Here is a 25074-nt window from a genome sequence, read left to right as displayed (position 1 = left end):
TGATTCAAGTACATTACATTGATTGTGCACTTTATTTCTGTTATTACATTGTAATATATAATGAAATAGTTATACAACTCACCATAGATGTAAAATCAGTGGGGGCCTTGAGCTTGTTTTCCTGCAACTAGACAGTCCCATCTGGGGGTGATGGGAGACAGTGACAAATCATCAGGCATTAGATTCTCATAAGGAATGTAAAACCTAGATTCCTCACATGCACAGTTCCCAATAGGGTCTGTGCTCCTATCAGACAGTATTGCTGCAGCTGATCTGACAGTAGGCGGAGCTCAGGCAGTAATACCAGCAATGGGGAGGCAGCTGTAAATACAGATGAAGCTTCTCTCACTTGTCCACCGCTCACCTCCTGCTGTACGGCCTGGTTCATAACAGGCCATAGACCAGTACCAGTCTGTGGCCCAGGACTTGGGGACCCCTGGCATAAAGCCCTTGAACAATGGCTGCACATATGAAGTATTCCATATTCATTAGCTGTGTACCCACTAACCTACCTTAATTCTTTCAGGACTCAACTTAAACCTATTTTCAAACTTCAAAGGAGAGGCTCTCAGAAGAACATAGTAAAGACTTCAATATTTGTCAAAAGAAGAAATACGAAAACATGTTTGGCAGGTACACAAAGTAATAGACTTCTTTTCTTTTCTTTTCTTTTTAATTTAAAACAGCCAGGCAGGGCTGAGGGAAAGCACCGCCCTCCTGGGCCACAAATGAATGGATTTTAATGAATCAATTTAAAGAATGAAGAGATTTTCTTTTAAACCAGTATTTCCAGACAACCAATATGACTTTACAAAGAACACCTTGGCATTCCCAAAATAGCCCACACTTCGTCACAAGGCATTATGATGTATTACTCTTTACATAACATTGATATTCAATTTGCTAATATTTCTGGAATATTTTTATCTATGCTCATTAAAAAGAGAGTGGTCTGTGATTTCTCAAAATGACCTGGTCAGGTTGTGGTATCAAGTTTAGTGTGGACTTGTAATACTAGTTGAAAAGTGTTTGCAATATCACACTTTTGAGGTTTATGTTGTTTTTTTTTTTTTCTTTGAGACAGACTCTGTCTCCCAGGCTGGAGTGCAGTGGCGCCCTCACTACAACCTCCGCCTCCCAGGTTCAAGCGGTTCTGCTGCCTCAGCCTCCCAAGTGGCTGGGACTACAGGTGGAAGACACCACGTCCAGCTAATTTCTGTATTTTTAGTAGAGATGGGTTTCACCATATTGCCCAGGCTGGTCTCAAACTCCTGGGCTTAAGTGACCCACCCTCCTCTGCCTCCCAGAGTGCTGGGATTACAGGCAACAGCCATCCAGCCCAGCCAACTTTTGAGATTAAACAATGCAGTTTAACTGCTTTACTATGGATTTTAATTGACATTAATAATAAATGCTACTCTGCTCAACTCTGTACATATAATTACCTCATCTCTACTGCTATTGTCCTTAGCTTCTGACATCTCATCTTCCCCATCTTCTGCCTGCTTTGGGGACTTATTTTCTTCAGTTCACCTTGATTTTTTTCCTGCTCAAAATGGACAAGATTATTATTAGGCACATCACGGGGCCTTCACACATTCCAAGCCATGCACGTTTTGCCTCTAGTATTTCCAACAGTAAACTGGCATTTGGAATAAACTTATGTTAGGCCTCATCTTAACTTTTTATTTTCATTTGGTATTTTACTCACACCAGCGAACAGAAAAACAAATAGAAAAGGTGATTTTTGATGTTGTAGGTGAGATCTCCCATACCTCTTCTTTTGCCGCAATCGACAAGAGGAAACTCCTTAAGGTTAAGAAAGGGGGGGGGGATGGCCGGGCGCGGTGGCTCAAGCCTGTAATCCCAGCACTTTGGGAGGCCGAGACGGGCGGATCACGAGGTCAGGAGATCGAGACCATCCTGGCTAAACACGGCCCCGTCTCTACTAAAAATACAAAAAAACTAGCCGGGCGAGGTGGCGGGCGCCTGTAGTCCCAGCTACTCGGGAGGCTGAGGCAGGAGAATGGCGTAAACCTGGGAGGCGGAGCTTGCAGTGAGCTGAGATCCCGCCACTGCACTCCAGTCCGGGCGACAGAGCGAGGCTCCGCCTCAAAAAAAAAAAAAAAAAGAAAGGTGGGGGAAAAAAGGCAAATTCCCAGGAATTCCTCCCTACTACTCTTTCTGCTCCATCACGTGTTTTCAAATAACTGTTTTTTGAAAAAAAAACAATAGTTCCACTACAGACTACTCAAAAGGAAGCACAAGGGGCCAAAAACAGTACCTGCAATTCAAGTACCTTTACCTCCCCAGTCAGGTAATTCTGTGAACTGGGGCAGCAGCCATCACTATCCCCACGAGAATTCAGAACACAAATGAGTCTACAACCCTCGCTGCCCACGGCAGCCCTTGTCCCTAACACGTTTTCCTTTAAGGCTGTCGCTGGTGTACGGCCCCGCCCTCCCAGAGCCCGGCAAGGGCCTGGGCGGTGCGCCCCTGAGAGCCACCACGCGTGACGGACGCGGGCACGACGCCTGCGGAGAGCCCTGAGAAAGCCCCCGGCGCGGACACGCTGGGAACGCCCTTTCAGCTGTTGCCCAACATCCAAGACCCGCGGGGAAGACGGCCACGTAGAGCGACGGCGCCCTGGCGACTCCGCCTCGCCCAATCAGAGCCCGCACCACCCCTGAACCAATCCTGAGCCGCGACGCTGGGAGGGGCGGGCGGTACGGGAGCCTGGGGGCGGAGTCTCGAGGCGGGGTGGAAGGGGATGCACGTGCTGCGCCTGCGCATGGGGCGGACCTTTTGCTGCGGTCTAGCGCAGGAGGTACTGGTTTGGGTTCGCTGGTCCGGGTGCGCGCGGTGTCCATGGTCTTCGCGCCAGGTTGGCGCGGGAGAAGGCTGAGGCGCCCCAGAGCTCGAGGAGTTGGTGATGGTCACGCGGTCCGACGCTCCTCTGGCGGTGGGGCAGTCGGAAAGTGAATAGCAGTCTTTCAAGCGACCGGTCCGTGAGGACGTCTGTGCCGGGATGGGTTCCCATCGCTCGGGGCCGTTAAGCAGTTCATGCTGCGTCCCGCCCAGTGAGGGCTGTGTTAGCGACCTCGTCGGTTCCAGCCGGGAAGGAGGCACTGAGACGACAGCTGAGGGTCACTCCGTTAAGGCTGTCGCTGCTGTAGGGGCCCTCGCCCCGCTGCGTGTTCGTGCCACCCAGCGTACTGGGTGCTTTTTCAAAATTTTATCATGGACGTCTCAAAACACGTGTGACTTAGATGGTAGTGAGTTTCATTTTTCATTTAAAGAAGTTAAGGCCCGGTAGTTAAGGTGTAATTCTCAATCACTTAATACTCTCCTAGTTTCTTTGAGTTGGACTGTCATGAACATGTGCGCTCACAAGGCCGCATGGCCATTAGCACCAGTAGCCCCAGTAGGAGGATCAAGCTCCTAGGAGTTAGCCCCACGTTGGAACTTGAACAGTGACACTTTGGGGATATTGTGTGTGTTTGGGGGATAGGGAAAGGTGATCTTGAGTAAGGGGCCCCTGGCCTTATCCTAGCTTCAGAAAGACCCAAATAGGGAAAGAATGAGAATAGAAAGAACAATCTGCCTACCTGTTTTAGATTTGGTACCTCACTAAACTCTTGTTACCTAGCTTACTTTATGAGATTAGCCCAAATACTTTAAGAAAAAATATATATCTGATCAAGAACAACTGAAGAAAAGGCAAAAGCCCATTTCATTTATGAGCAGATGCAAGGTTCAAATAAAGTATTAGCAAATTGAATCACCGCACCCTGCCAGGAAGTATTATTAAAATCAGTAACAAGGACAGGATAAGACACAAGCAAAATCCATAAATGTGCCAAAATATGGCACCTTGGCAGTTGAGAAAACCAAAGAAGAAAAGTCTCTGTGATCTGCTCCCGCCTTTCTCCCATAAAGCAGGGTCATAAAAGAATTCACTGGCCTACCTCATGTGAAGTAGGTCGTAAGACCCTCATTCCAGAGGAGTCTTGCTGCCTACCTGGGGCGGAGAAGTGTCATGCAGAGACGCAAGAAAGGATCTGAACAAATGGGCCATGCCAAAGTCTCCTCCCACCCCTATGTATGACCATTAAATGATGCTCCTTTTGTCCAGTCATGTTTCTGCACAACTATCTACTTCTTTCATGATACTTAGCATAAAAATACAGTTTTCTTTAGGTCATCGGGTCTTCGTTTCTGAAGGTTCCTATGTCACATAAGACTTTAAATTTGTTATGCCTTTCTCTCAATAATCTTGTTATAGGGGTGTCAGCCATAACCCTTAAGATGGGTGAGGAAAATATTTTTTCCCCTACCAATGAAATGGTGACAGATTTGACCACGTTACAATTTACAACTTGCAGGAGTTTTCTATAAACCAATTTAGAACACAACAAATTAGAAATATTTGTAACATATACAACACAAATTTAATATTGTAATATGAATGAAATACGAATCAAGAAAAAAACAAAAATGACTGAAGGATATGAAAAGCCATTTTCAGGAGAAATTTCAGTGGCAAAGATATGAAGACATGCTCAACTATACAACCATTAGGGAAATGCAACTTAATAAGATACTATATTTTATCTGTCAGAGTGACAGAAATTACGAGTGTTTTGCGATTGTGGAGAAACTGGTGAAACAGCAAATTGTTACAAACACTTGGAGAGAAGTTTGGCAGTTTTAGTAAAAGTAAAAATTCTCATTCCTTCCTTTAGCAAATCCACTTGCATGTATCTAACCTAGAGAGCATTCAGACTGCTGGAGAGACATATACATGAATCTTCATTGCAAACTTGGGGGTTTTTGTTGTTGTTTGAGACAAGATCTTGCTCTCACCCAGGGTGGAGTGCAGTAGTGCCATCATGGCTCACTGCAGCCTTGACCTCCCAGGCTCAAGCAATCCTCCCGCCTCAGCCTCCCAAGTAGCTGGGACCACAGGTATGCACTGGTTAATTTGGGGTTTTTTTTTGGGGGGGAGTTCTGTAGATAGAGATGGACTTTTGCCATGTTGCCCAGCCTAGTGTTGAACTCCTGGAGTCAAGCGATCCTCCTGCTTGAAGCGAGATCTCATTTCTACCAAAAAAAAATTAGCTGGGTGTGGTGGTGTGTGCCAGTAGTCCCAGCTACACAGGAGGCTGAGACAGGAGGATCACTTGAGTCCACCAGGAGTTTGAGGCTACAGTGATCACACTACTGTGCTCCAACCTAGGTGACAAAGTGAGACCCTGTCTCTAACAAACAAAAATAAAAAGTGTCTTTTAATTGTTGGTTTGTTTTGAATTAGGATTTTAAAATATCTACACATTGCTTTCCGGTGGTGACGAACTACCCACACGAGAACATGCCTCTTGCAAAGGATCTCCTTCATCCCTCCCCAGAAGAGGAGAAGAAGAAAGACAAGAAGAAACTCCTGGTGCGGAGCCCCAGTCCCTACTTCATGGATGTCAAATGCCCAGGATGCTGTAAAATCACCACGGTCCTTAGCCGTGCACAAACGGTAGTTTTGTGTGTTGGCTGCTCCACTGTCCTCTGCCAGCCTACAGTAGGAAAAGCAAGACTTACAGAAGGATGTTCCTTTAGGAGGAAGCAGCACTAAAAGCACTCTGAATCAAGATGAGTGGGAAACCATCTCAATAAACACATTTTGGATTAAAAAAATATATATACACACACACACACACACACATTAGTTGATATGTCTCTTTTTAAAAAAAAAAAAATTGAGATGGAGTCTCCCTCTGTCACCAGGCTGTGCAGTGGCACAACCTTGGCTCACTTCGACCTCCTAGACTCAAGTAGTCCTCCCACCTCAGCCTCCCAAGTAGCTGGGGCACCACCACATCCGGCTAATTTATTTTTTATTTTTTGTAGAGAAGAGATTGCCTTCTGTTGCCCAGGCTGGTCTTGAACTCCTGGGCCCAAGTGATGCTCCCACCTTAGCCTCCCAAAGTGCTGGGATTACAGGCATGAGCCACGACGCCCAGCCAATAAATCTTTTAAAAATCTGTAAGAGAGAACCTCACCTTTAAAATTGCCTTTTATTTGTTGAAGAAACTGTTAGTTGTCCTATAGAATTGTCTCTAATATGGACTTGGTTGACGCCTTGTGGTTTTTTACCATATTCCTTCATCAGTGTTTCTGTAAACTAGAAGCTTGGTTAGATTCAGATTCAGCTGTTTTGCAAGAATTCTTTTTGGTGCTGTGTACTTCTATAATGTCCCTCTAGGGGGCACTTAACCGCTGCAGATCTGGTTCCACAGTCAGTGGTGTGAAAATGGATCAGACCGTTTGAGTGTTGCCAGCTTGATCCATCCAGGATAACTATCAACCTTCCAATGGATGGTTTTAGGCAGTGTTTTTTTTTTCTGTTTTTGTTTTTTTGAGATGGAGTTTCCCTCTTGTTGCCCAGGCTGGAGTGCAATGGCACTATCTTGGCCCACTGTAACCTCCGCCTCCCAGGTTCAAGCAATTCTCCTGCTTCAGCCTCCTGAATAACTGGGATTACAGGCACCTGCCACCACGCCCAGCTAATTTTTTGTATTTTTAGTAGAGATGGGATTTCACCATGTTGGCCAGGCTGGTCTTGAACTCCTGACCCCAGGTGATCCACATGCCTTGGCCTCCCAAAGTGCTGAGATTACAGGCATGAGCCACCATGCCCGGCCAGCAATGTTGTTTTACAAAGCAAATGATTGGGGATAATCTGTTACTCATTAATTTTTTTTTTTTTTTTTTTTTTTTTGAGACCGAGTCTTCCTCTGTCACCCAGGCTGAAGTGCAGTGGCGCGATCTCAGCTTACTGCAACCTTTGCCTCCTGGGTTCCAGTGATTCTCCTGTCTCAGCCTCCCAAGTAGTTGGGATTACAGACGTGTGCCACCACACCCGGCTAATTTTTGTATTTTTAGTAGAGACAGGGTTTTGCAATGTCAGCCAGGCTAGTCTCGAACTCCTGACCTCAGGCAATTCGCCTGCCTCGGCCTCCCAAAGTGCTGGGATTATAGGCATAAGCCACCGCGCCCAGCCTATTCATTAAATTGAAGGGGGGTAATATGCAGGAAAATGATGGAATCAAATTGCCAGAATGTTAACAGCAGTTAATTTGGGTGTTGGGAATGGAAGCAATTTTTTTTTGGTTGTTTTATTGTACTTTTTTCAAATTTCCTAAAATACAAATAAAAGAAATCCTGCCCGAACACATCTAAAGGAGATGAAATGAACAGGAAGAAAGACTGGAGGGAAGGTTCCAAATCCAAGTTCCAGGAAGGGTAGCCAGGGAAGTCCACACGCCACAGTGATGACAGTGGACCTCAGTTGCTTTGCTTTTGTGTGTGCATGTCCAATGTTCATTCTGCCTTTTGACATCCCTCATTCCCTTTAGGCTCTCCCCCTCCTCTCCGGGATTCCATTTTGGTGGAACTGCTCCCTGGCCAAAGCTCAGGGGCCAGTCAGATCTTTCTCCCCAGGACTTTATGAGCCTTGGGTGCATCACCTCCTCCTGGAAGCCTTCCCTCAGCTGGGGCAGGTACCTCTCTTCGATGCCTGAGTTCCAGCTGTCAAAACATGCCAGCATGTTTATCTGCCCTGTCCTTCACCCCGCCTCAGCCTTGAACAGTGCCTGGCACATGGTTGGTGCTCAATAAATGTTGGACGAATGATGCCCATGTTGCTTAGAGCTGAAGAAGGGGCTTGAATGTTAGATTAAAAGATTGCAGAAACTCTTGTAGATGTTCCATAGGATGTGGCTGCAGCTTCCAGGTTCTCCAGTCTAATTCCAGCCCATGGCCTCCTCTTATTGACCAGGGCACATTACTTACCCAAGTCCCTGAGTCCCCACCGTCCCGCACCTAGGCATCAGGCCTTTGATCCTGCCCAGTCCCCAGTTTTCCTGCCCTGCCTTGTGCAGAAACTTGAATGTTAGGTTGGGGTATTGCCTTGAAGAGGCCACAGAAAGAACATTTACTTTAGAGAGTCACCGCCATCCTCAGACTACACCTTGTAGATTTAGAAACCTGGACACCATTTGGAACGATGTTGCAGACTGTCAGTGTTTGCCTCTGAGTCTCTTATTTGTGTGCAGGCAGATTGTACATTCTTTCTTTAGTAATGTCAGTACCTCTCAGTCCAGTCTGACTTTGGCCTAAGGTCATTCTGACATGTAAGGATGATTAGCAGCAGAACCAGGAGTCACAGCTGGGCATCCCGACCCCAGAGTCCTTACTCACCACCTCCACACTCCACTTTACTAACTCAGTGTGTTAGTGGAAGCACACTGGGGTTCTTTTTGTGCTGAAGAGGTTTAGACCATTAGAAAAATGTAAGTATGAGCCAGGCACAGTGGCTCTTGCCTGTAATCCCAGCACTTTGGGAGGCCACGGCAGGAGGATCATTTGAGCCCAGGAGTTCAAGATCAGCCTGGGCAACATAGACCCTGTCTCTGTAAAACAAGATAAAATAAAAGTGTACGTATGTTTCTAGGGTCAAATTCTGAAATCTGTCCTCATTTTTCCTGCCAGGAGGAGGAGGGGGATGAGAATAATTATGGAATATTACAGACTGTAGTTTGCAGTTTAAAAGAAATCAATAATATTTGCTAATCTTAGAAACTGTAAAGATAACTGCTAGTAGAACAAACAGAACGTATAACCTTCAAGCCAGTGGATAGATCTGTTAAGGTTCTTGGTTGCAAATGACTCCAGCCAACTTCAGCAGAAAAAGAATTTATTGAAAGGCTCTCAGTAGCTCAAATATCAATAGGAAGGCAGGAAAACCTGGCTGAGAAAAAGGGCAGAAACCAAGACAGACTGGGCAGGATACTGCTGTCAGTGCTGCTGCCCCTGGACACGCCTGCCCCTCTTGTTGTGCGTCTTAGTGTCACTTGCTCCAGATAAAGGTCCCAGGCTGGGTCACCCAGCTGGCTTGGTCCATCATGTACCAATAGATGTCAGCAGTGGAGAGTGTCCAGAACTCTTTCACCCCTGTAAGTGGGAGACTGGGCTTGGTCTTCCATCAAGTCATACAGTAAGAGATTCTCCCCAGTAAGAAAGGAGTTCAAATGCTAGAGTGTGCCCCCTCTCCCCCACAAGGCAGCTCCTCTCTACAAAGAAATTTGGTATATGTGCTGCTGAAGCGAGCATGCTGCAAGGAAATTTGGAACAAGAACCTGATGGATCCATTAGAAGACAAAAATAGGGAAAAGGGGAGACTTGGAGAAGCGTACAAGAATGAGATAGGCTCCCAGATGCCAGGAATGATCTGGAAATGCCATCTGGTAATGAAGAGAACAGACATGCAGTGCTGCACACTTTACTTTTGCTGAGTAGATACCTAACAGAAGTAAGGGTAGGCATATGCGGCTTTATTTATTGATGAGACTAATCTTGGACTTTCCATTTTCAAGGAAATTAAGCCTTTTTCTGAGAAGGGAAGAATTATTCCAGTATACTCACCCTCAGGGTCGCTGGCAGAGTAGGGTAGATATAACTGATGGTGGGGTCAGAAAAGAGGTGAAGCTCAGGAGGCTGATGGATTGGGAGAAAGCAGTGTAGAACCTGGAAGTCTAGATGAGGTTAAAGAATACCTATGGCCGGATGCAGGCTCGTGCCTGTAATCCCAGAACTTTAAGAGGCCAAGGGTGGGCGGATTGCTTGAGCCCAGGAGTTTCAAACCAGCCTGGGCAACATGGCGAGACGGTGTCTCTACAACACAAGAGAAAACAGTCAGTCAGGCATGGTGATGTGTATCTGCGGTCCTACTTGAGAGGCTGAGGTAGGAGGATTGCTTGAGGCCAGGAGGTTGACGCTGCAGTGAGTCATGTTTGTGCCACTGCACTCCTGTCTGGGTGACAAAGCAAGACCCTATCTCAAACAAAAATGAAAGAATAAATGTGTCATAGGAACAGAGAGCAGGATGGAGGCAGTAGCGGTCAAGAGCTCACACTTTCTGAAATGGAAAGCTCCTGGAGGCACTAGGAGTAAGGATGTGACCAGGGGGCTAGGAGACTGGGGTGGGGTCTTCAGAGCTGTAGGAACCATCAGCTGGCACCCAGGGTGGCAGTGGGGTCACCCATGGACTCTGACATCCCCTGGGAAAGCAGCGGGGCTGGAGAAGAGGAGAAGTAGAAAGGGCCTAAACTCCGCAGGAGGAGGGATGTGACCGCAGTCCGAAGGGGAGGTGACTCGAGCCCCAGATGAGCTAGACACTTTGAGAAGCATGGAGGCCTCCTGGCCTGGGAGTAGCACTGGGGTCCCAGGAGAATGCAGCTGCAGCGTGACCGGTGGGGAAGAGCAAGCAGCACATCCTAAGAGGGCTGCAGGGGGTGCCGCTTCCAGCTGTCGCTGTTGCCAGGTACTTGACAGGCAGGAACCAGTGCCTTCGCCAGGTCTTGCTTCTGCCCTTTCCGTTGCCATCCCTGTTTCTCAAGGATTGAGTTCAGAGCTGCTCTTCCTGTTTTCCATGGGAACCAGTGACTGACAAACAGGACTTGTTGCTGATGTGTTGCGGAGACATACACGGTGTTCACAAAGAGACACCCTTCTTTTTTTTTTTTTTTTTTTGAGACAGGGCTTCACTCCAATTTGCCCAGGCTGGAGTACAGTGGCACAGTTTTGGCTTACTGCAGCTTCGACCTCCTGGGCTCAGGTGATTTTCCCACCTCAGCCTCACAAGTAGCTGGGACCACAGGTGTGTGCCACCACACCTGGCTACTTTTTTTTTTTTTTTTTGTATTGTAGAGACAGGGGTTTCACCATGTTGCCTAGACTGGTCTCGAACTGCTGAGCTCAAGTGATCCACCTTCCTCAGCTTCCCAAAGAGCTGGGATTACAGGCGTGAGCCACCACGCCCAGCCCAGAGGGGCACCCTTCTAACAACCCCACTGCCCACCCGCCCTGCTGCCTGCACATGGAGGCCCTTCATAGTGCTGTCCAGGGTGCCCCGAGCATGAGGCGCCTCTGACTGTGGCCGAAGCAGGCCTCTGGGAGTCCAGAACTGGTCTTGGGAAACAACTTCAGGGTCCAGCCTGCAGTTGGGATCCAGCATCTCCCCCTCCCACCCCAAGGCTACTTCCCTGGGAGCTCAGGGGCACCGCTTAGGTGCTCATGGCTCTGCACAGCTTTTCACAGGCTCCTTTCTCTGCAGAATCCACCTGTCCCTGCAGTCACTCCCCTCCCCTGTCCCCCACCCTCCCCCAAGGCCCACTTCTTAGGCGCTGTCCCCACTCAGGGCTTGACTGTGTGCATTCAGTTAGGGCAGGCTCAGGGCCCACTGAGGAAACCACCTCCCTCAGCCAGCCTCCCCTCAGCTCCCTCATCCACTCTCTGGCCTCCACGAGGTCCCCACTTCTCCCATTGTCTCCCATTGTCCTCAGTGTCCCCCACTCCCCACCCCCAGCTTTTGTTGCTCTCTGGGAGCCCCTGTACTTCTCCCAGAACTTGTCCACTGGGCAGGACTGGCAGGCAGGATGGCTCTTCCTCCCCCAAGCCAGGGATTTAGTAGGCAGGGGACATCCAGGCCTTCCTGGCCAGCATCTGGGAATTCACCCAGATGGTTTGTGTGAGTCCCACTCCCCTGGGGCTGGCCAAGCCCTATCAGAGTGGAGCCCATGAGTCAAATGAGTGCAAGCGTGAGCTTGGATAGAACATCCACTGGACAAAAGGCCAGATACAAAATTGTGTATGTGTATTGTGTATATAAAATAAAACAACCACATGAAACATCATTAGGAGGAAACATGCCACTGTTACTGCTTCAGAGTAAAGTTATGGGTGGTTTTAATTTTTTCTTTCCTTTAGATTTAATCCTTTTTACAAAAATTGTGGCAAAATATACATAACGTAAAATGTACCATCTTAACCATTTCAGTGTATAGTTCAGTATTGTTAAGTATTTTCACATTGTTGCACGACTGATCTCCATAACTTTTTCATTTTGCAAAACTGAAACTCTGCACCCATTAAACAACTCATCACTTCCCCTTCCCCCAAGCCCCTGGCAAGGGAGGTTTTACATTTTTTTTAATGTTTTCATTTTTGCTTATTTGCACTTTCCAAATTTTCTATGATGAGCATTTATTATTTTTATAATTGAATTTTTAAAACTAAACATTATCTGCAACCCTGTATCATGTCTTCCACTTTCTCGGCAGGGAGCATGAGCAAGGGGCATGAGCTAGGAAGCTGTCTACAGGGAGAACCCAGACAGATAGACCCCAGGTCATCCTCCAGCTCCCAGCCATGGAAGCCAGGGCTTCCCCTCAGGAGAACAAGACTCAGGGACTGCAGCAGGACAAGCTTCCTCCATGAACTGAGTCCTGGCTGAGCACTGACTTGGCCTGCAGGGATTCAGGATGGGTCTCAGTTTCAAGGATTACTTGTCCCTGTACCTCCCCTGTCCCTCTTCTCACTGCACTGAGTTCGGCAGAACCCTCCACAGGGTCGCTCCTTGCCCTTGGTTGGCCATGTCTCTTGCTCTCAGAGACCCACTGGCCAGCCAAGTCCAATACTCTGCTCACTGGACCCCCAAGCCAGTCTGCACGTATGTGAGGACGGAGGTGGGCTGTGGTGGTGAGGTCAGCATCCATGCTGGCTCTGCCCCACTTGTGCTGGGAGACGTTGGGGAGGGCATGTGGAGGTCAGGGAGGAAGTAGGGCTTGGGGTTGATAAAGATGCAGATAATAATTTCCACTCTGTCAATCTGAGGGTATTGTTGGTTTCATTACAAGCGATGGCTTACACACACAGAGAAAGAAAACCACAGCTAAAGTGCCAAAGCACGACACTGTGGAAAGCCAGCGCCTCTTTCATTTTTCAGGCTAGGAACTGAGGCCTAGAAAGGTGGACTGATGGGCCGGGTGCAGTGGTTCACGCCTGTAATCCCAGGACTTTGGGAGGCCGAGGTGGGCGGATCACCTGAGGTCAAGAGTTTGAGACCAGCCTGGCCAACATGGTAAAACCCTGTCTCTACTAAAAGTTAAAAAAAATTAGCTGGGAGTGCTGGGGCTTGCCTGTAGTCCCAGCTACTCGGGAGGCTGAGGCAGGAGAATCGCTTGAACCCGGGAGGCGGAGGTTGCAGTGAGCCAAAATCGCGCCACTGTACTCTAGCCTGGGCGACAAGAGTGAGACTCCATCTCAAAAAAAAAGAAAGGTAGACTGATATGCTTGATGGCACATGACAAGGTGGTGACAGCAGGGCTGAGACTGGAACCAGGTCCCCTGGATCCCTGGGCCCCTGCCAGAACCTGAACAGGAACTGGGAAGGACAGCAAGGACCCAGTGGGACCGTTTCAGAAACTGGCAGGGAGTCCCCAGAGAGAGGACTGCTGAGCTCCAACTAACTGTGATATTTCTGCAGGGGAAGGACTGGAACTGGGGGAGTGGCAGTGGAGGCATCAGAAGCGCACGGTGTGGCATCTGGTCAGTGTGAGTCCTCAGCAATCAGGGATCCTTCCTCCTGCTGTTTCCCTTGGAGGGAAACTGAGGTGCTGGTCAAAGTTTCTAGGCTGAACTAGGGACAGTACGTGAAGGCATCCCTGCAAAGGAAGGCAGATGTGTCTCCCCAGCTCCAGGTGACCCTCTGGCCCCTCCAGGTGAAGCCACTTTGAGGCTCCACTCAGGATGGATCAGTCTCTTGCTGCTCCTCCGGGCCATCGTCCCTAGCCAGGGGGTGGACCCTGCTGCCTGGGGAGCCCACGTCACACAGGGTGCTGCCTGTGGTCACCCTGCTGAGGCTGTGGGAGCTGTGGCGGGGTCTGAGGCGGTGGCAGTGGGCCCCGAGGCACAGGGCCTCCTGGAAGGTCTCTCGGAAGCGGCTGGACATGAGGCTGTAGAGCACGGGGTTGGCCGCCGAGCCGAGGTAGAAGAAGATGCCGGAGATGACATGCACATGCTGAAAGGCCAGGTGCAGGCTGTCTGTCCACTGTGACACGATGCTCCACATGACGCGGTCGGCGTGGAACGGGGCCCAGCAGATGCCAAACACCACAACCAAGACAACTGCAGGGACAGACAAGGGAGGCAGAGTGCCCGCCGGAGCCCCTCAGCTGCCTTCCCGGGCTTCAGTTTGGGTCACCCATTCTCACATCCTCTCCTATCCCACAGGCCACCCTCACCTATCACCCAGGTGGAAGTTTCTGGAAATTTGCCTGTTCTGGCCATGCCTCTCAGAGAAGCTGCCTTCACCACAGTCACTGACTGTAGGCAGTGGGGCATGTCCCTGCCTCTGGCCACAGCCGACTAGACCAGGCATGGACACCTGAGCCCAGCCGGCCCAATCAGATTCTCACCCTGGAATATGAAATTGGGTGAGCTACTGGGGTGCTACAGGCTGTGGGGCTAGGGTCACTCTGGATGCCCACCTGGGGACCGTGCTTGCTGATGCATAAGTACAGAAAAGAAGAAGAATGGGGCACGTGCTCAGAGAGCAGCAGACCGGAGGTCATGGGACCAGGGAGAGTGAGACACATGAGACACACACATGCATGCACACACAGACACACACGCATGCATGCACACACGTATGCACACACACACACATGCACACACACACACACACTGCCTGCCTTGGCCCCTGGCCTTTTCAACTCCAGCCCCCAGCTCCCCAAGGCCCATCTGAATGTCTGGCCCTGCACTAACCTGCCCCCCTTTACTTGCCAGGCCCTTGCCCACCCCCTCCCTAACAAAAGGTAGGACCGTTTGGCCAAACCTTCACTCTTTCTCCCCAAATCCCTGCTGCCTGTTCTTACCCAACGATGCCCTTCCTTGGGTTTCTGCCACAGGGCCAGGCATGATTTTTGTTTCTTGTTTCTTGGGTTTGCTGCTGCAACTCACTAGCTTTCCTGGGCAGTGTCTTTCCCATCATACCCTAGCATTGTTTTCCTCATAATTCCAGATTTCAAAAAGGACGTTGCTCACAACCTCCCTGGCACCTGGCCTGGTGCACAGAGGGCCATTGGACAGTGGACGAGGGAGGGAGGGAAGGAAGAGAGAAGGCCAGCAAGCAGGAAGCCCACCTTCCAGGGGTGAGCCATCCAAGCTGAGCACCTACTGCAGACTCTGCCCACCCATGTTTTCAGGGAGGGGACGGGGTAGCAGGCAGGAGGCAGGGTGGCAGCGGGCAGCTGGTCCTGAGCACGGTTCCACAGTGCAGAGCTGGGAGGCATGCACACAGCTCTGGGGTCAGCCCCACCTCAGGAGCTGCACAAAGACTGGGCCCTGGGACGGTGCCTGAGGGGCGAGAGGAGCGAGTCACTCTGGGGATGGGGCGGCCCCCAGTTAGCTGGCTCTGTCTAAAGTCTCAGTGGCCCTCTGCTGACCTGGCTCACCCCACTGGCCTGATTCAGGCTCTGCTGAGGTGGGGCTGAGCTGGGATGCAGGTAGGTGGATGGGGCGGGTCTTTGAACAGCTTAGCATCGGTCTGCCTTGCTTCCCCAGGGCCACAGCTTTTGAAAAAGAGACAGGTCCAGGCCACAGAGATCCAGAGCCTCATCCCAATACACTAGCCTCCCCTAATCTGCACATCTCCGGCCTGATCCCCTGTGCCTTGAGCCTGGCCTTTACTGACTCGCCTCGGACTGGGGTTCCTTAGATAAATGGTCACTCCTGTGGTTCCCAGGGAACCGCAGACATGGCATGGGGGAAATTTGGCACCTGGCCTCTCCAACACCCTCCTCCCCTTCTTTGGGGGACTTTGCTCCCCCAGATCCCACTGTATAGTTCCACTGGGGGCTGTGCACCTTGGCATCCTGCCACTCTGGCTCAGGAGGTAGGGCATGACTTAGGCCCCACCCATCAGAATCCTTCTTGGGACTTTTCACTCATCTCTAAGGGAAGAGGGCAGTTCCTCAGGAAAGAAGGCGACGTGCAGGTGGCCATGCCTCGCAGGCTGCTGCCGAGAAGAACAAGGCCAAGATACGTTAATAACCAAGAAAAGCCGGGTGCAATGGCTTATGCCTGTAATCCCAGCACTTTGGGAGGCTGAGGTGGGAGGATCGCTTGAGCCCAGGAGTTCAAGACCCGCTTTGGCAACATAGTGAGACCCCACCTCTACAAAAATTAGCTGGGCATGGTAGCACATGCCTGTAGCCCCAGCTACTTAGGCTGAGTGAGGTAGGAGGATCGCTTGAGCCTGGGAGGTTGAGGCTGCAGTGAGCCATGGTCACACCACTGTACTCCAGCCTGGGTGACAGAGCGAGACCCTGTCTCAAAAAAAAAAAAAAAAAAAAAAAAAGAAGACGATGAGAGACCTGAGACTTGGAGGGTCCAGATCCCATTTTCTGTCATCCTGGAGCCCAACCACATGCCCTGCCCTTTCTATGTTTTGGTTCCAGAGTCAGGGCCCCAAGCTTAGCAGGGTCCTGGGCTTGGTTTAGTGCTGTATTGTTGCTGTCTTACTCGTTTTTGAAAAAGGGACCTTGAATTTTCATTTTGTACTGGACTCCACAAATTACACAGTCAGTCTTACATTTAGTCATTAATAGGTATTTTTGGTGTAAGATTCTAGTAGGGTAATCTAAAAGAGTACACAGGAGTGCAACTCAGACACATGTACACATGTACACACGCACACGCACACGCACACACACACGAGACTAGAGGAGTTCCTCGCCCCCTGTAAACCCAGATACTCAGCCCCTTCTCCCAGACCCCAGGAGCCCCAGTACCTGGTTCAGCCCCTGTTCCCAGCTGTGACACTTACACAGCATCTTGGTCACTTGTCTCCGGCCCCGATCGCGCCGCTGGAGCCTGTAGGTGTCTCTGGACATGGCTGCTGCAAAGCCCCTGCCCTTAGCCTCCTGCATGAGCAGTAGCCTCTCCCGCCGCAGTCGCAGCCCAATGAGCAGGTAGAGCACGCTGATGATAGCCATGGGCAGGCAGAAGAAGAGCAGCGCAGTGATCTGCACTGCCAGGTTGTAGAGGGCCCGTGGGCGGACCAGCGTGCAAAGATCTGAGTCCGGCACTGGGCCCCGGCAGGGCACGTACAGCTGCTGGATGCCATGCAGGCTGGTGTTGGGCAGGGAGCAGAGGATGGCAAGACCCCAGACAGCCCCAAGCACTCGGCGCACGTGGGCCTGTGTCACCATGGACCTGGCCTGGAGTGGGTGCACCACGGCCACATAGCGTTCCACGCTCAGGGCAGTGACGTTGAGCACTGAGGCCAGGCAGACCATCTCGAACAGCAGTGTGCGGAAATAGCAGCCACCAGCACCCAGCAGGAAGGGGTAGTTGTGCCACATCTCATAGAGCTCCAGGGGCAGGCCCACCAGCAGCACCAGCAGGTCCGACACGGCCAGGCTGAAGAGGTAGTAGTTGGTGGGCGTGCGCATGGCCTTGTGGCGCAGGATGACCAGACAGGTCAGCCCATTGCCCACAGCGCCCACTGTGAAGATCAGCAGGTACGTGGCACAGATGGGCATGAACAGCTCTGTCTGCCGGGGCCCCAGGTACTTGAGTCTCAGTGCCTCATCAGTCAGGTTCAAGTCCTCAGGGTCAAAGTGCCCCCTGGCCGCACTGCCATTGCAAGCCATGGGGCTCCTTGCATCCCCTGGGTACAGGTCTCCAGGGAGGACCGAGCAATTGAGGCAGGGAGGAGTCTGTGGAACAGAGGGGAGAGATGCCCAGAAAGGTTATTCAGGGAATGCTGGCTCTGTCCTAACTCATCAAGCCAAAGGTGACATTAGCACTAAGATGACCATTATTTTAGGCACCACTGAGAGAAAAAACTCTTCCATCCACAAGTCAGAGATGTGAAAATAAGCTTGGTACGGTGGCTCACACCTGTAATCCCAATACTTTGGGAGGTCGAGGCGGGTGGATCACTTGAGGTCAGGAGTTCAACACCAGCCTGGCCAATATGGTGAAACCCCATCTCTACTAACAATACAAAAACTAGCCAGGTGTGGTAGCACACGCCTGTAATTCTACTTGGGAGGTTAAGGTGGGAGAATCGTTTGAACCCAGGAGACACAGGTTGCAGTGAGCCGAGATCATGCCGCTGGACTCCAGCCTGGGCAACAGAGAAATACCCTGTCTCAAAACAAACAAACAAACAAAAAGTAAAATTCTACATCAAAAAAAAACACGTGGGGTTTTGATTTTAAATTTCAGGATCTATTGGAACCTTTGAATAAATAACAGATCTTGGGTGTCTCCCCTTTCAAGCAATGATGCTAGATGAGGCACTCGTTTGGGCATCTGTAAAATGGGCACAATGCCTGGTATTGCAGGGTCTTCAAGAGCAAGCGCTCTAGAAGCAACTGCCTGGATTCGAATCCAGCATCCCCAGTTCCAGGCTGTGTGACATTCAGCGAGGTAACCTCTCTGAGGCTGTTTCCCTATTAGGAGGATCCAGGGAGTTTAATCCATGAAAGACATTAACACAGGGCCTGCCTGGCATACGGAAGGGCACGGGGATCACCCCTTTGCTCTGGGGACCTAGTCACTATGAGGGTCAAGTGAGGGAGTGTCAAGGCTAAACACTACAAATACTTGATCCACAAGTTGATTCTTTTTTCTGTTTTCTGTCATCTGAACTGTTCAGTCTCCATATTTGACGCCCTTGGCACTGCCAGTTCTGGGGTTCCCTCTCCCCTACTGAGCCCCACACCGTTCCTCCCGCCCGCCCTCACCCCAGCCGCACAGTAGCGCGAGAGCCTCGGGGACCAGTTGAGAACTCGCAGGCATCAGCCCGGGTTCAAGGGAGGCGCCCTGGTCCTCGAGGGAGGCGCCCCGGTCCTCGAGGAAGGGTCGCAAGCCCGCAGCCCCGCGGCGCCCCGGGCCGGAAGACACAAATGACCCGAGAAATTGCGAGGCTCCCCAGTGGCGGGGACGGTGGGCGCCCCGACGGAGCCCTCGGACCCTTCCCGCTCTAGGACGACCCTGCCCGCACCAAGCCCCGGCCCAGCCGCCGCGCCCTAGCTCACGCCGGCGCCTGCGCACCTACCATCGGCGTGCGGCCCGCGAGACCCCGGCGTCCACCCTCCGAGCGACTGACACAGACGCGGCGCGGGAGCCGGTGGACTGACGGACGGCTGTCCCAGCCCCACTACGCCCCGCCTGTCCGACCCGGAACGCCGCCAGGGGGCAGTGCAGTCCCTGCAGCCCGGGCGGCGCCCCCTCCCGCACCGGCGAAGTACGCGGCTGTCGCAGGCGATGCCTTCACAAGCAGCGTTATCTCGCGAACCCATTTTACAGATGAGAAAACCGCGCCTTAGAGAGCCGCAGAGGAGGAGCCCGAGCGACCTGGGGCTCACATGAGGTTTCCGCCCTCCAGCGTGCTAAGTTTAGCATAACCCCGTGTCACAGTGTCCCTGCGACCTCCAGCTCCTCCTGCCCCACATTCAGACCCACCTCCAAAGACAGGGACGGCCCACTAGCCCCTTGAAGTCGACATGCGCCGGTGGGGTTCATCCTCCCAGGCTCCAGCCCTCTTCTTCCGTCCCAGGGCCCACGATTGCGGCCTCCGCAGCCCCTCCCACCCGCCGCTCCCTTCGGGGCCTCCAGGCCCTAAGTCCAGGGGCTCAGCCCTGCGGGACTGGGCAGGAGCCCCCATCTCCCTCCAGTCCATCCTCCCACAGCCACCAACGACCATCACGCCTCAAAACCCTTCCTTGGGGCCCCCCGCTGCCTTCTGAAAAAGAGCACACCCAAGTCTAGCCTGGTGGTGGACCCCCCCACTCCTCACCTGCCTCCCTGGGCCACCCTCTCCTCACCATGGTCCTCAGCCCCAAATACTGTCCCCCTTATCCGTTCAAATGTTCTTCTGCCCCCTTCACTGTACAAAGGGTGGGGGTATAACAAGGATGGAGGGAATTTAGGGAAGGCTAAGGATGCCCAGCCACAGCCTTCTGCTCCCCCACACTGCCCACATGCAAATCCCAGTGCCTCACCTGCCCCTACTCCCTAGTCCTCAATCAGCTCCTTAGCTGGAAGCTGTTTCATCAGGAACTTCTAGGGACCCTAGAAACGACGGATCACGCAGACTAAAATGCTGGTTCCGGGGCCTTTGCCCAGAGTTTGGTCTCCTTAGTCTGGGCAAGGCTCAGAAATCCTCATGTCTGACCAACGCCCTATGGAGAGCCCATGCCCAGGAATCACACTTTGAGGAGCGCCAGGAGAGGCTACAAAGTCGCAGGACCCCGGGAGCCACTGTGAGCTGCCAAGCTCTGTGCCTCAGTTCCCCTTCCTGTAGAATGTGCTAACCACCATCGCCACTATTGTGAGGATGACATGAGACACTGAGCATCAAGATTCAGCACAGAGGCTGGCATATGGCCAGCAATCAAGAAATGTGGGGTAGGATTGTCATCATTTAGTGGTGGGAGGCTCCTTCTTCCCCCAGCTTTCCTGCACCCTTCTCCTCCCCACTGCCGCCCAATTCCATAAGTCACTGTCTGGGCTTGGGGATAGGAGTTAGGCCCTCAAGGCGCCGGCACCAGGCTGGCCTTCCCACGAACTCCACATGTAAACAGAGTCCTAGGCAGGGGACGGTTGTGGGAAGTGCAGGGGCACATGGTCCCCAGGGCCTTGGGAGAAAGGATTCTGTGGTGCCCTGAGAATTCACTCTTCAGCCCCAGATGAGCTAGTTCAGGAGAAATTCTCAATAACGGGTCTGCCAACACAAGAGACGGGCAAGGAGGGATGACATCACTCAGCAACAGAGCCCACTGTGGCATCACAGGCTGCTCATAGCAAGTGATGAGCATTTGGACCCCAGCCCTTCACTGGAACACACACACGCACACACACGCACATGCATGTACACACACATGCATGCACACATCACTCTGCACATACCACCTCACACACGCATGCACACGTACCACTCTGCACACACTCTGAGCAGTCCGAAAGTCCCTGTGGACCCTTTGGTGCACACAGCCCGGGAGGGGCTGAGGAAGGACCCACCCAGCCTTGCAGAGGCAGAGTGACTCTTGCCAGTCAGAAACTCCTACAGCAGGCTGCATCATTCGCACAGCACTAGCAGCCATCAAAGGCTAAAGAGCAGCCCCCAAAAAGGAGAGGCTCAGTGGCCACAATGGCTGTGGCCCTCACTTCTGCCACTGTGCAGAGGGCCCTAGGGGTCCTGGCCTCTGGGCCTGAGCTCAAGGCCACCACAGTAGTGTCCCATCAGAAATGTATGACATCCTGCTGCTCCTACTCCGTCCTGAGGTGGCGTCCCCCGGTTTTCTGGGTGTACACATCCATCTCCTAAGCTTGGCTGGTGGGCGTCTGCCCAGATGAGGGGGTCAAGGACCCAACTCTACACAACAGCAAATGCACTTGGGGGGGGGCCATCAGGACCTCCAGGAGCTGCTGAGATACCACCCAGGTCCCAGGCATGTGCAGGACTCATGAGGGCAGAGGCATGTGAGTAGCTCCGTACCCCCTCCTCACCCTGCTGATTCCCTGAGAGCCAAGAGGGGCTGCTTAAACCCAGGCCAGGTTTAAACCAGAACCTTCTCAGCCTTGGGGTGACCAGCAGTTCCTGGCAAGCCCATGGTTCCCCTAGAAACGCCCCACCCCCATCCCACTTTACTGCCTACAGAGGGGAGGATGAGATGAGCTTGGGGACACTATAGCTCTGGACACAAGGGAGGCACTGTTCTGCAGCCTGGGCAGTGGGGACCACCCAGGACCCCCCATCACTGGGCATCATCGGGCAAACATGGAGAACCAGAAAAGTAAATATCCGAAGCAAGGGAGAGTCACTGTACCCGTCTGGGCACCTCCCAAGGTCAGAGAGCTCCCCACCCAGCTCTGCTCTGCGGGGTCAGCCTGGCCATGGCCAGGAGAGAGAGGAGGAAGGTCTGGGCCCCTCAGGTAATGGGGCTCCCAACTTGGGGGCTGGGATTGCACCTCAGGGAGCCACGTGGCTTGTGTGTGATCATCCACCTATGCTCCCTGAGCCACCAGCCCTGGTCTGCTCATAGAAACTGGTGGGAGAGATGGTCAAGCTAGGCAGGGAACACAGTGAGTACAGGCTTTGGAGGCTGTGAGGCCAGAGTGAGAATCCATGTTCTGCCAGTGTGGCCTCAGATAAGCCACTTTGCACTTCAGGCCTCAGCTTCCTTGCCTGTAAAACACAAAAATAGCCCCTGTCCTTCAGGGATACCATGAAGATTAAGAGGGATAATGTGGGTTTAAACACTCAGTGCAGGGTTGAAGAGCCTGGAATTCTCTGGAAGACACTAGAAAGCTGCTGGGAGGCAGGGCTGGGGTGGGAGCTGTCCTTAGCAGGGTTTGGAAGAGCAAGGTCCCCAGCACCCCGGGCAGGAGAGCTGAGTCCCAGTGGAAAGGAACATACAGGCTTGCAGGGAGTCTGGCCACAGTGTAGGCAGCCAGGGCCCTGCAGCCAGGTGGGGACCAGCAGTGGAGGAGACCTCAGGGGAGTGTCACCCCTGGCTCTCCTGCTCCTAGAGGGGACTACTGGGGATTGTCTAGCCCCTTGCCCCCTGAGGGCTGTGAGGCCTGTTCCTGAGCTCTCCCAGAGACAGCCAGCCCACAGGCTTCAGGAAGGGTGCTGGGCACAGGGAACTAGCCACCTCCTCCCAGGGGCTCAGCCTGTGTACCAGGCCCCAACCTCCGCTTGTGGCCAAAGGGAGGACATGTTCAAGTCACACAATGAGAAGGCCAGAAAAAGCCTGGGTCTCTCATGTTTAGGGCCTGTGTGTCCCTCATGCCACCCTGGACTGGGGCCAGATCTTACTGTGAGCCCACAGGGTGCTCGTGGCACCTACTCCTCCAAGCAATAAAGGCCACCCTCAAGTCCACCAGCCTTCCCAGCTAACAAACCACACTTGGGTGTGTTACAGAAGCTCCTCTTGGGGTCTTCCCATTTATAAATGCTCGTATCATAGTCATGATCAGAGGGAGGTTTAAGAACAAAAGTTTCTCCCCCAGCAACAGCTGACCGGCATCAGGACTCAGGGACTTGTTAGTCTGCAGCAGTTTGCTGTGCTAATGTAGTAGTTTTGTTTTCTTTTCCCTTTTAACTTTTTTTTTTTTTTTTTTTTTTTTTTTTTTTTTCTGAGACAGAATTTCACTCTTGCTGCCCAGGCTGGAGTGCAATGGTACAATCTCAGCTCACTGCAACCTCCACCTCTCCAGTTTAAGCAATTCTCCTGCCTCAACCTCCCAAGTAGCTGAGATTACAGGTGCATGCCACCACACCTGGCTAATTTTGTATTTTTGGTAGAGACGTGGTTTCACTATGTTGGTCAGGCTGGTTTTGAACTCCTGACCTCAGGTCATGCATCCACCTTGGCCTCCCAAAGTGCTGGGATTACAGATGTGAGCCACCGCGCCCGGTCCTGACCGTTTTAACCTTTTATATTAACATTATTTCAGACCTGCAGGAGAGTTGAAAGAATAGTACAAAGGATTCCTGTATTTTGGGGGGAACTATGAGAATCAGCTGCAGACATAATGCCCCCTTACTACTAAATGTTTCTGTTTTGGTTGAGTTTCGAAGTGTTCTATGAATACCATCAGTTCCTCCTGTCCAATAGGCAGTAGCCTACCAGGGAGTGGGTGTTAAGGCGGCAGTCCGCCTGGCAGGAGTAATAATTTATCACCGACAATGATTCGAATCACCAGCACATTGTGATACTAAAAAGCAGGCCACTTTTAGTCAGTTCAATTACTCTTTTCCAAACCTTCTCCATTACTGCCTGTTCCCAAGGCAGGCTGCTGCCACAGCCAATAGATACTAAAGCAGTAAATATTCAGAGTGCGAGGAAGGTCAGCATTACAAAGGGAATAACACTAAATTGGGGGAAATATATCAAAGAACCAGAAAGTGGTAATGAAATGACAGTGGTGCATGCATACGGAATGCGTCTTTCTAGGGTTGGGGTGTTCTTAGGAATAAAGACCGAATCAGGAGGTAAGTAAACAGTGCTGGGCATATCAACAGCAACTGTTGGACACAGGGAAAGGGGACGAAAGGCAGGCGCACTGAGGGTGTGTGATGGAGGAGCGGGCACCAGCATGGGTACAGTTGGCCTAAAGCTAAGAGAAGGCCAGGTGTGTGAAGACTGAGAGGTGCCAGAAGATGTTCCTGTTGAATGGTTTGTTGCTGTTGTTGTTGTCGTTTTGTTTTTTGAGGGTCTCGGTCTGTCACCCAGGCTGGAGTGCAGTGGTGTGATCTCGGCTCACTGCAGCCTCAACCTGCCTGGCTCAATCAATCCTCCCACCTCAGCTTCTCAAGTTAGTTGGAACTACAGGCACGCGCCATCATGCCTGGCTAATTTTTGTATTTCTTTTTTTTTTGTGAGACGGAGTCTCACTCTATCGCCCAGGCTGGACTGCAGTGGCGCAATCTCGGCTCACTGCAAGCTCCGCCTCCCAGGTTCACGCCATTCTCCTGCCTCAGCTTCCAGAGTAGCTGGAACTACAGGCGCCCGCCACCACACCCGGCTACTTTTCTGTATTTTTAGTAGAGACAGGGTTTCACCGTGTTGGTCAGGATGGTCTCGATCTCCTAACCTCATGATCCACCTGCTTCTTCCTCCCAAAGTGCTGGGATTACAGGCATGAGCCACCGTGCCCAGCCTAATTTTTGTATTTCTTGTAGAGATGGGGTTTCACTATGTTGTCCAGGCTGGTCTCGAACTCCTGGCATTAAATGATCCACCCATCTCGGCCTCCCAAAGTGCTGAGATTACAGGTGTGAGCTACTGCAACAGGTAAGGATCTTGGTTTTCAAAAATAGAACTGGCTCTGGCTGATTTAGGCCGGATTTCCTGAAGAACATCCGGCAGCTCACAGGATCAACAAGGCTGGAGGGCAGGGAGACGGTGGGGCTGCAGCTAGAAGTGTTGGCAGTGTGGCCCTGCATCCCGTGGACACTAGCCCCAGGCTGGGACCATGTCCCCGCCTTTTGAAGCACTTGCCCTGGACCCCCTGCCCCGGGGTGAGAGACAGGATGCCACAAAATCAGGTTCTGCTGCTGCACTCTTGCTGCATAGGTGGGGTGAGCAGGGGTCTTGCAGCCTTCTGGAGGGGAGGAGGGCAGATTACCCACCCAGTGGGTCATCCACAGCCCCTGGC

General features: G+C 51.9%; 2 protein-coding genes across 4 annotated transcripts; one reads left to right on the top strand and one right to left on the bottom strand.

Annotated features, from left to right (window-relative positions):
* The first annotated feature begins 2784 nt into the window (after nucleotides 1–2784).
* On the top strand, nucleotides 2785–5626 carry LOC104655181 (40S ribosomal protein S27-like). Its single transcript, XM_010354583.1, has 2 exons — nucleotides 2785–2827; nucleotides 5315–5626. Exons 1-2 carry the CDS (start codon nucleotides 2792–2794, stop codon nucleotides 5624–5626), a joined length of 348 nt encoding a protein of 115 aa, XP_010352885.1. The 5' UTR covers nucleotides 2785–2791.
* A 6121-nt stretch (nucleotides 5627–11747) lies between these two features.
* NMUR1 (neuromedin U receptor 1) lies at nucleotides 11748–19096 on the bottom strand. Of its 3 annotated transcripts, none has more exons than XM_010354581.1 (3): nucleotides 18965–19096; nucleotides 16721–17615; nucleotides 11748–14019 (listed from the first exon to the last, which is right to left on the bottom strand). In XM_010354581.1, the coding sequence occupies exons 1-3, from the start codon at nucleotides 18965–18967 to the stop codon at nucleotides 13637–13639; spliced, it is 1281 nt and encodes a 426-aa protein (XP_010352883.1). In that variant the 5' UTR covers nucleotides 18968–19096; the 3' UTR covers nucleotides 11748–13636. The 3 variants fall into 3 exon arrangements, with proteins under 3 accessions (XP_010352883.1, XP_030771833.1, XP_030771834.1); XM_030915973.1 differs by having other exon boundaries at nucleotides 11783–14019; nucleotides 16686–17615; XM_030915974.1 differs by having other exon boundaries at nucleotides 11783–14019; nucleotides 18961–19039.
* Nucleotides 19097–25074: the final 5978 nt, after the last annotated feature.

Source organism: Rhinopithecus roxellana, chromosome 14 (genome assembly GCF_007565055.1).
Source record: "Rhinopithecus roxellana isolate Shanxi Qingling chromosome 14, ASM756505v1, whole genome shotgun sequence".
Lineage (NCBI taxonomy): Eukaryota > Metazoa > Chordata > Mammalia > Primates > Cercopithecidae > Rhinopithecus > Rhinopithecus roxellana.
This window is presented reverse-complemented; position numbering and strand designations above follow the sequence as displayed.

Coding starts and splice junctions, on each gene's coding strand:
- LOC104655181 (XM_010354583.1), top strand. CDS start 2,792: ATGGGGCGGACCTTTTGCTGCGGTCTAGCGCAGGAG. Junction 2,828..5,314: donor GCTGCGGTCTAGCGCAGGAG/GTACTGGTTTGG, acceptor GTTTTGAATTAG/GATTTTAAAATATCTACACA.
- NMUR1 (XM_010354581.1), bottom strand. Junction 14,020..16,720: donor ACAAGTGACCAAGATGCTGT/GTAAGTGTCACA, acceptor CTGTCCCTGCAG/TTGTCTTGGTTGTGGTGTTT.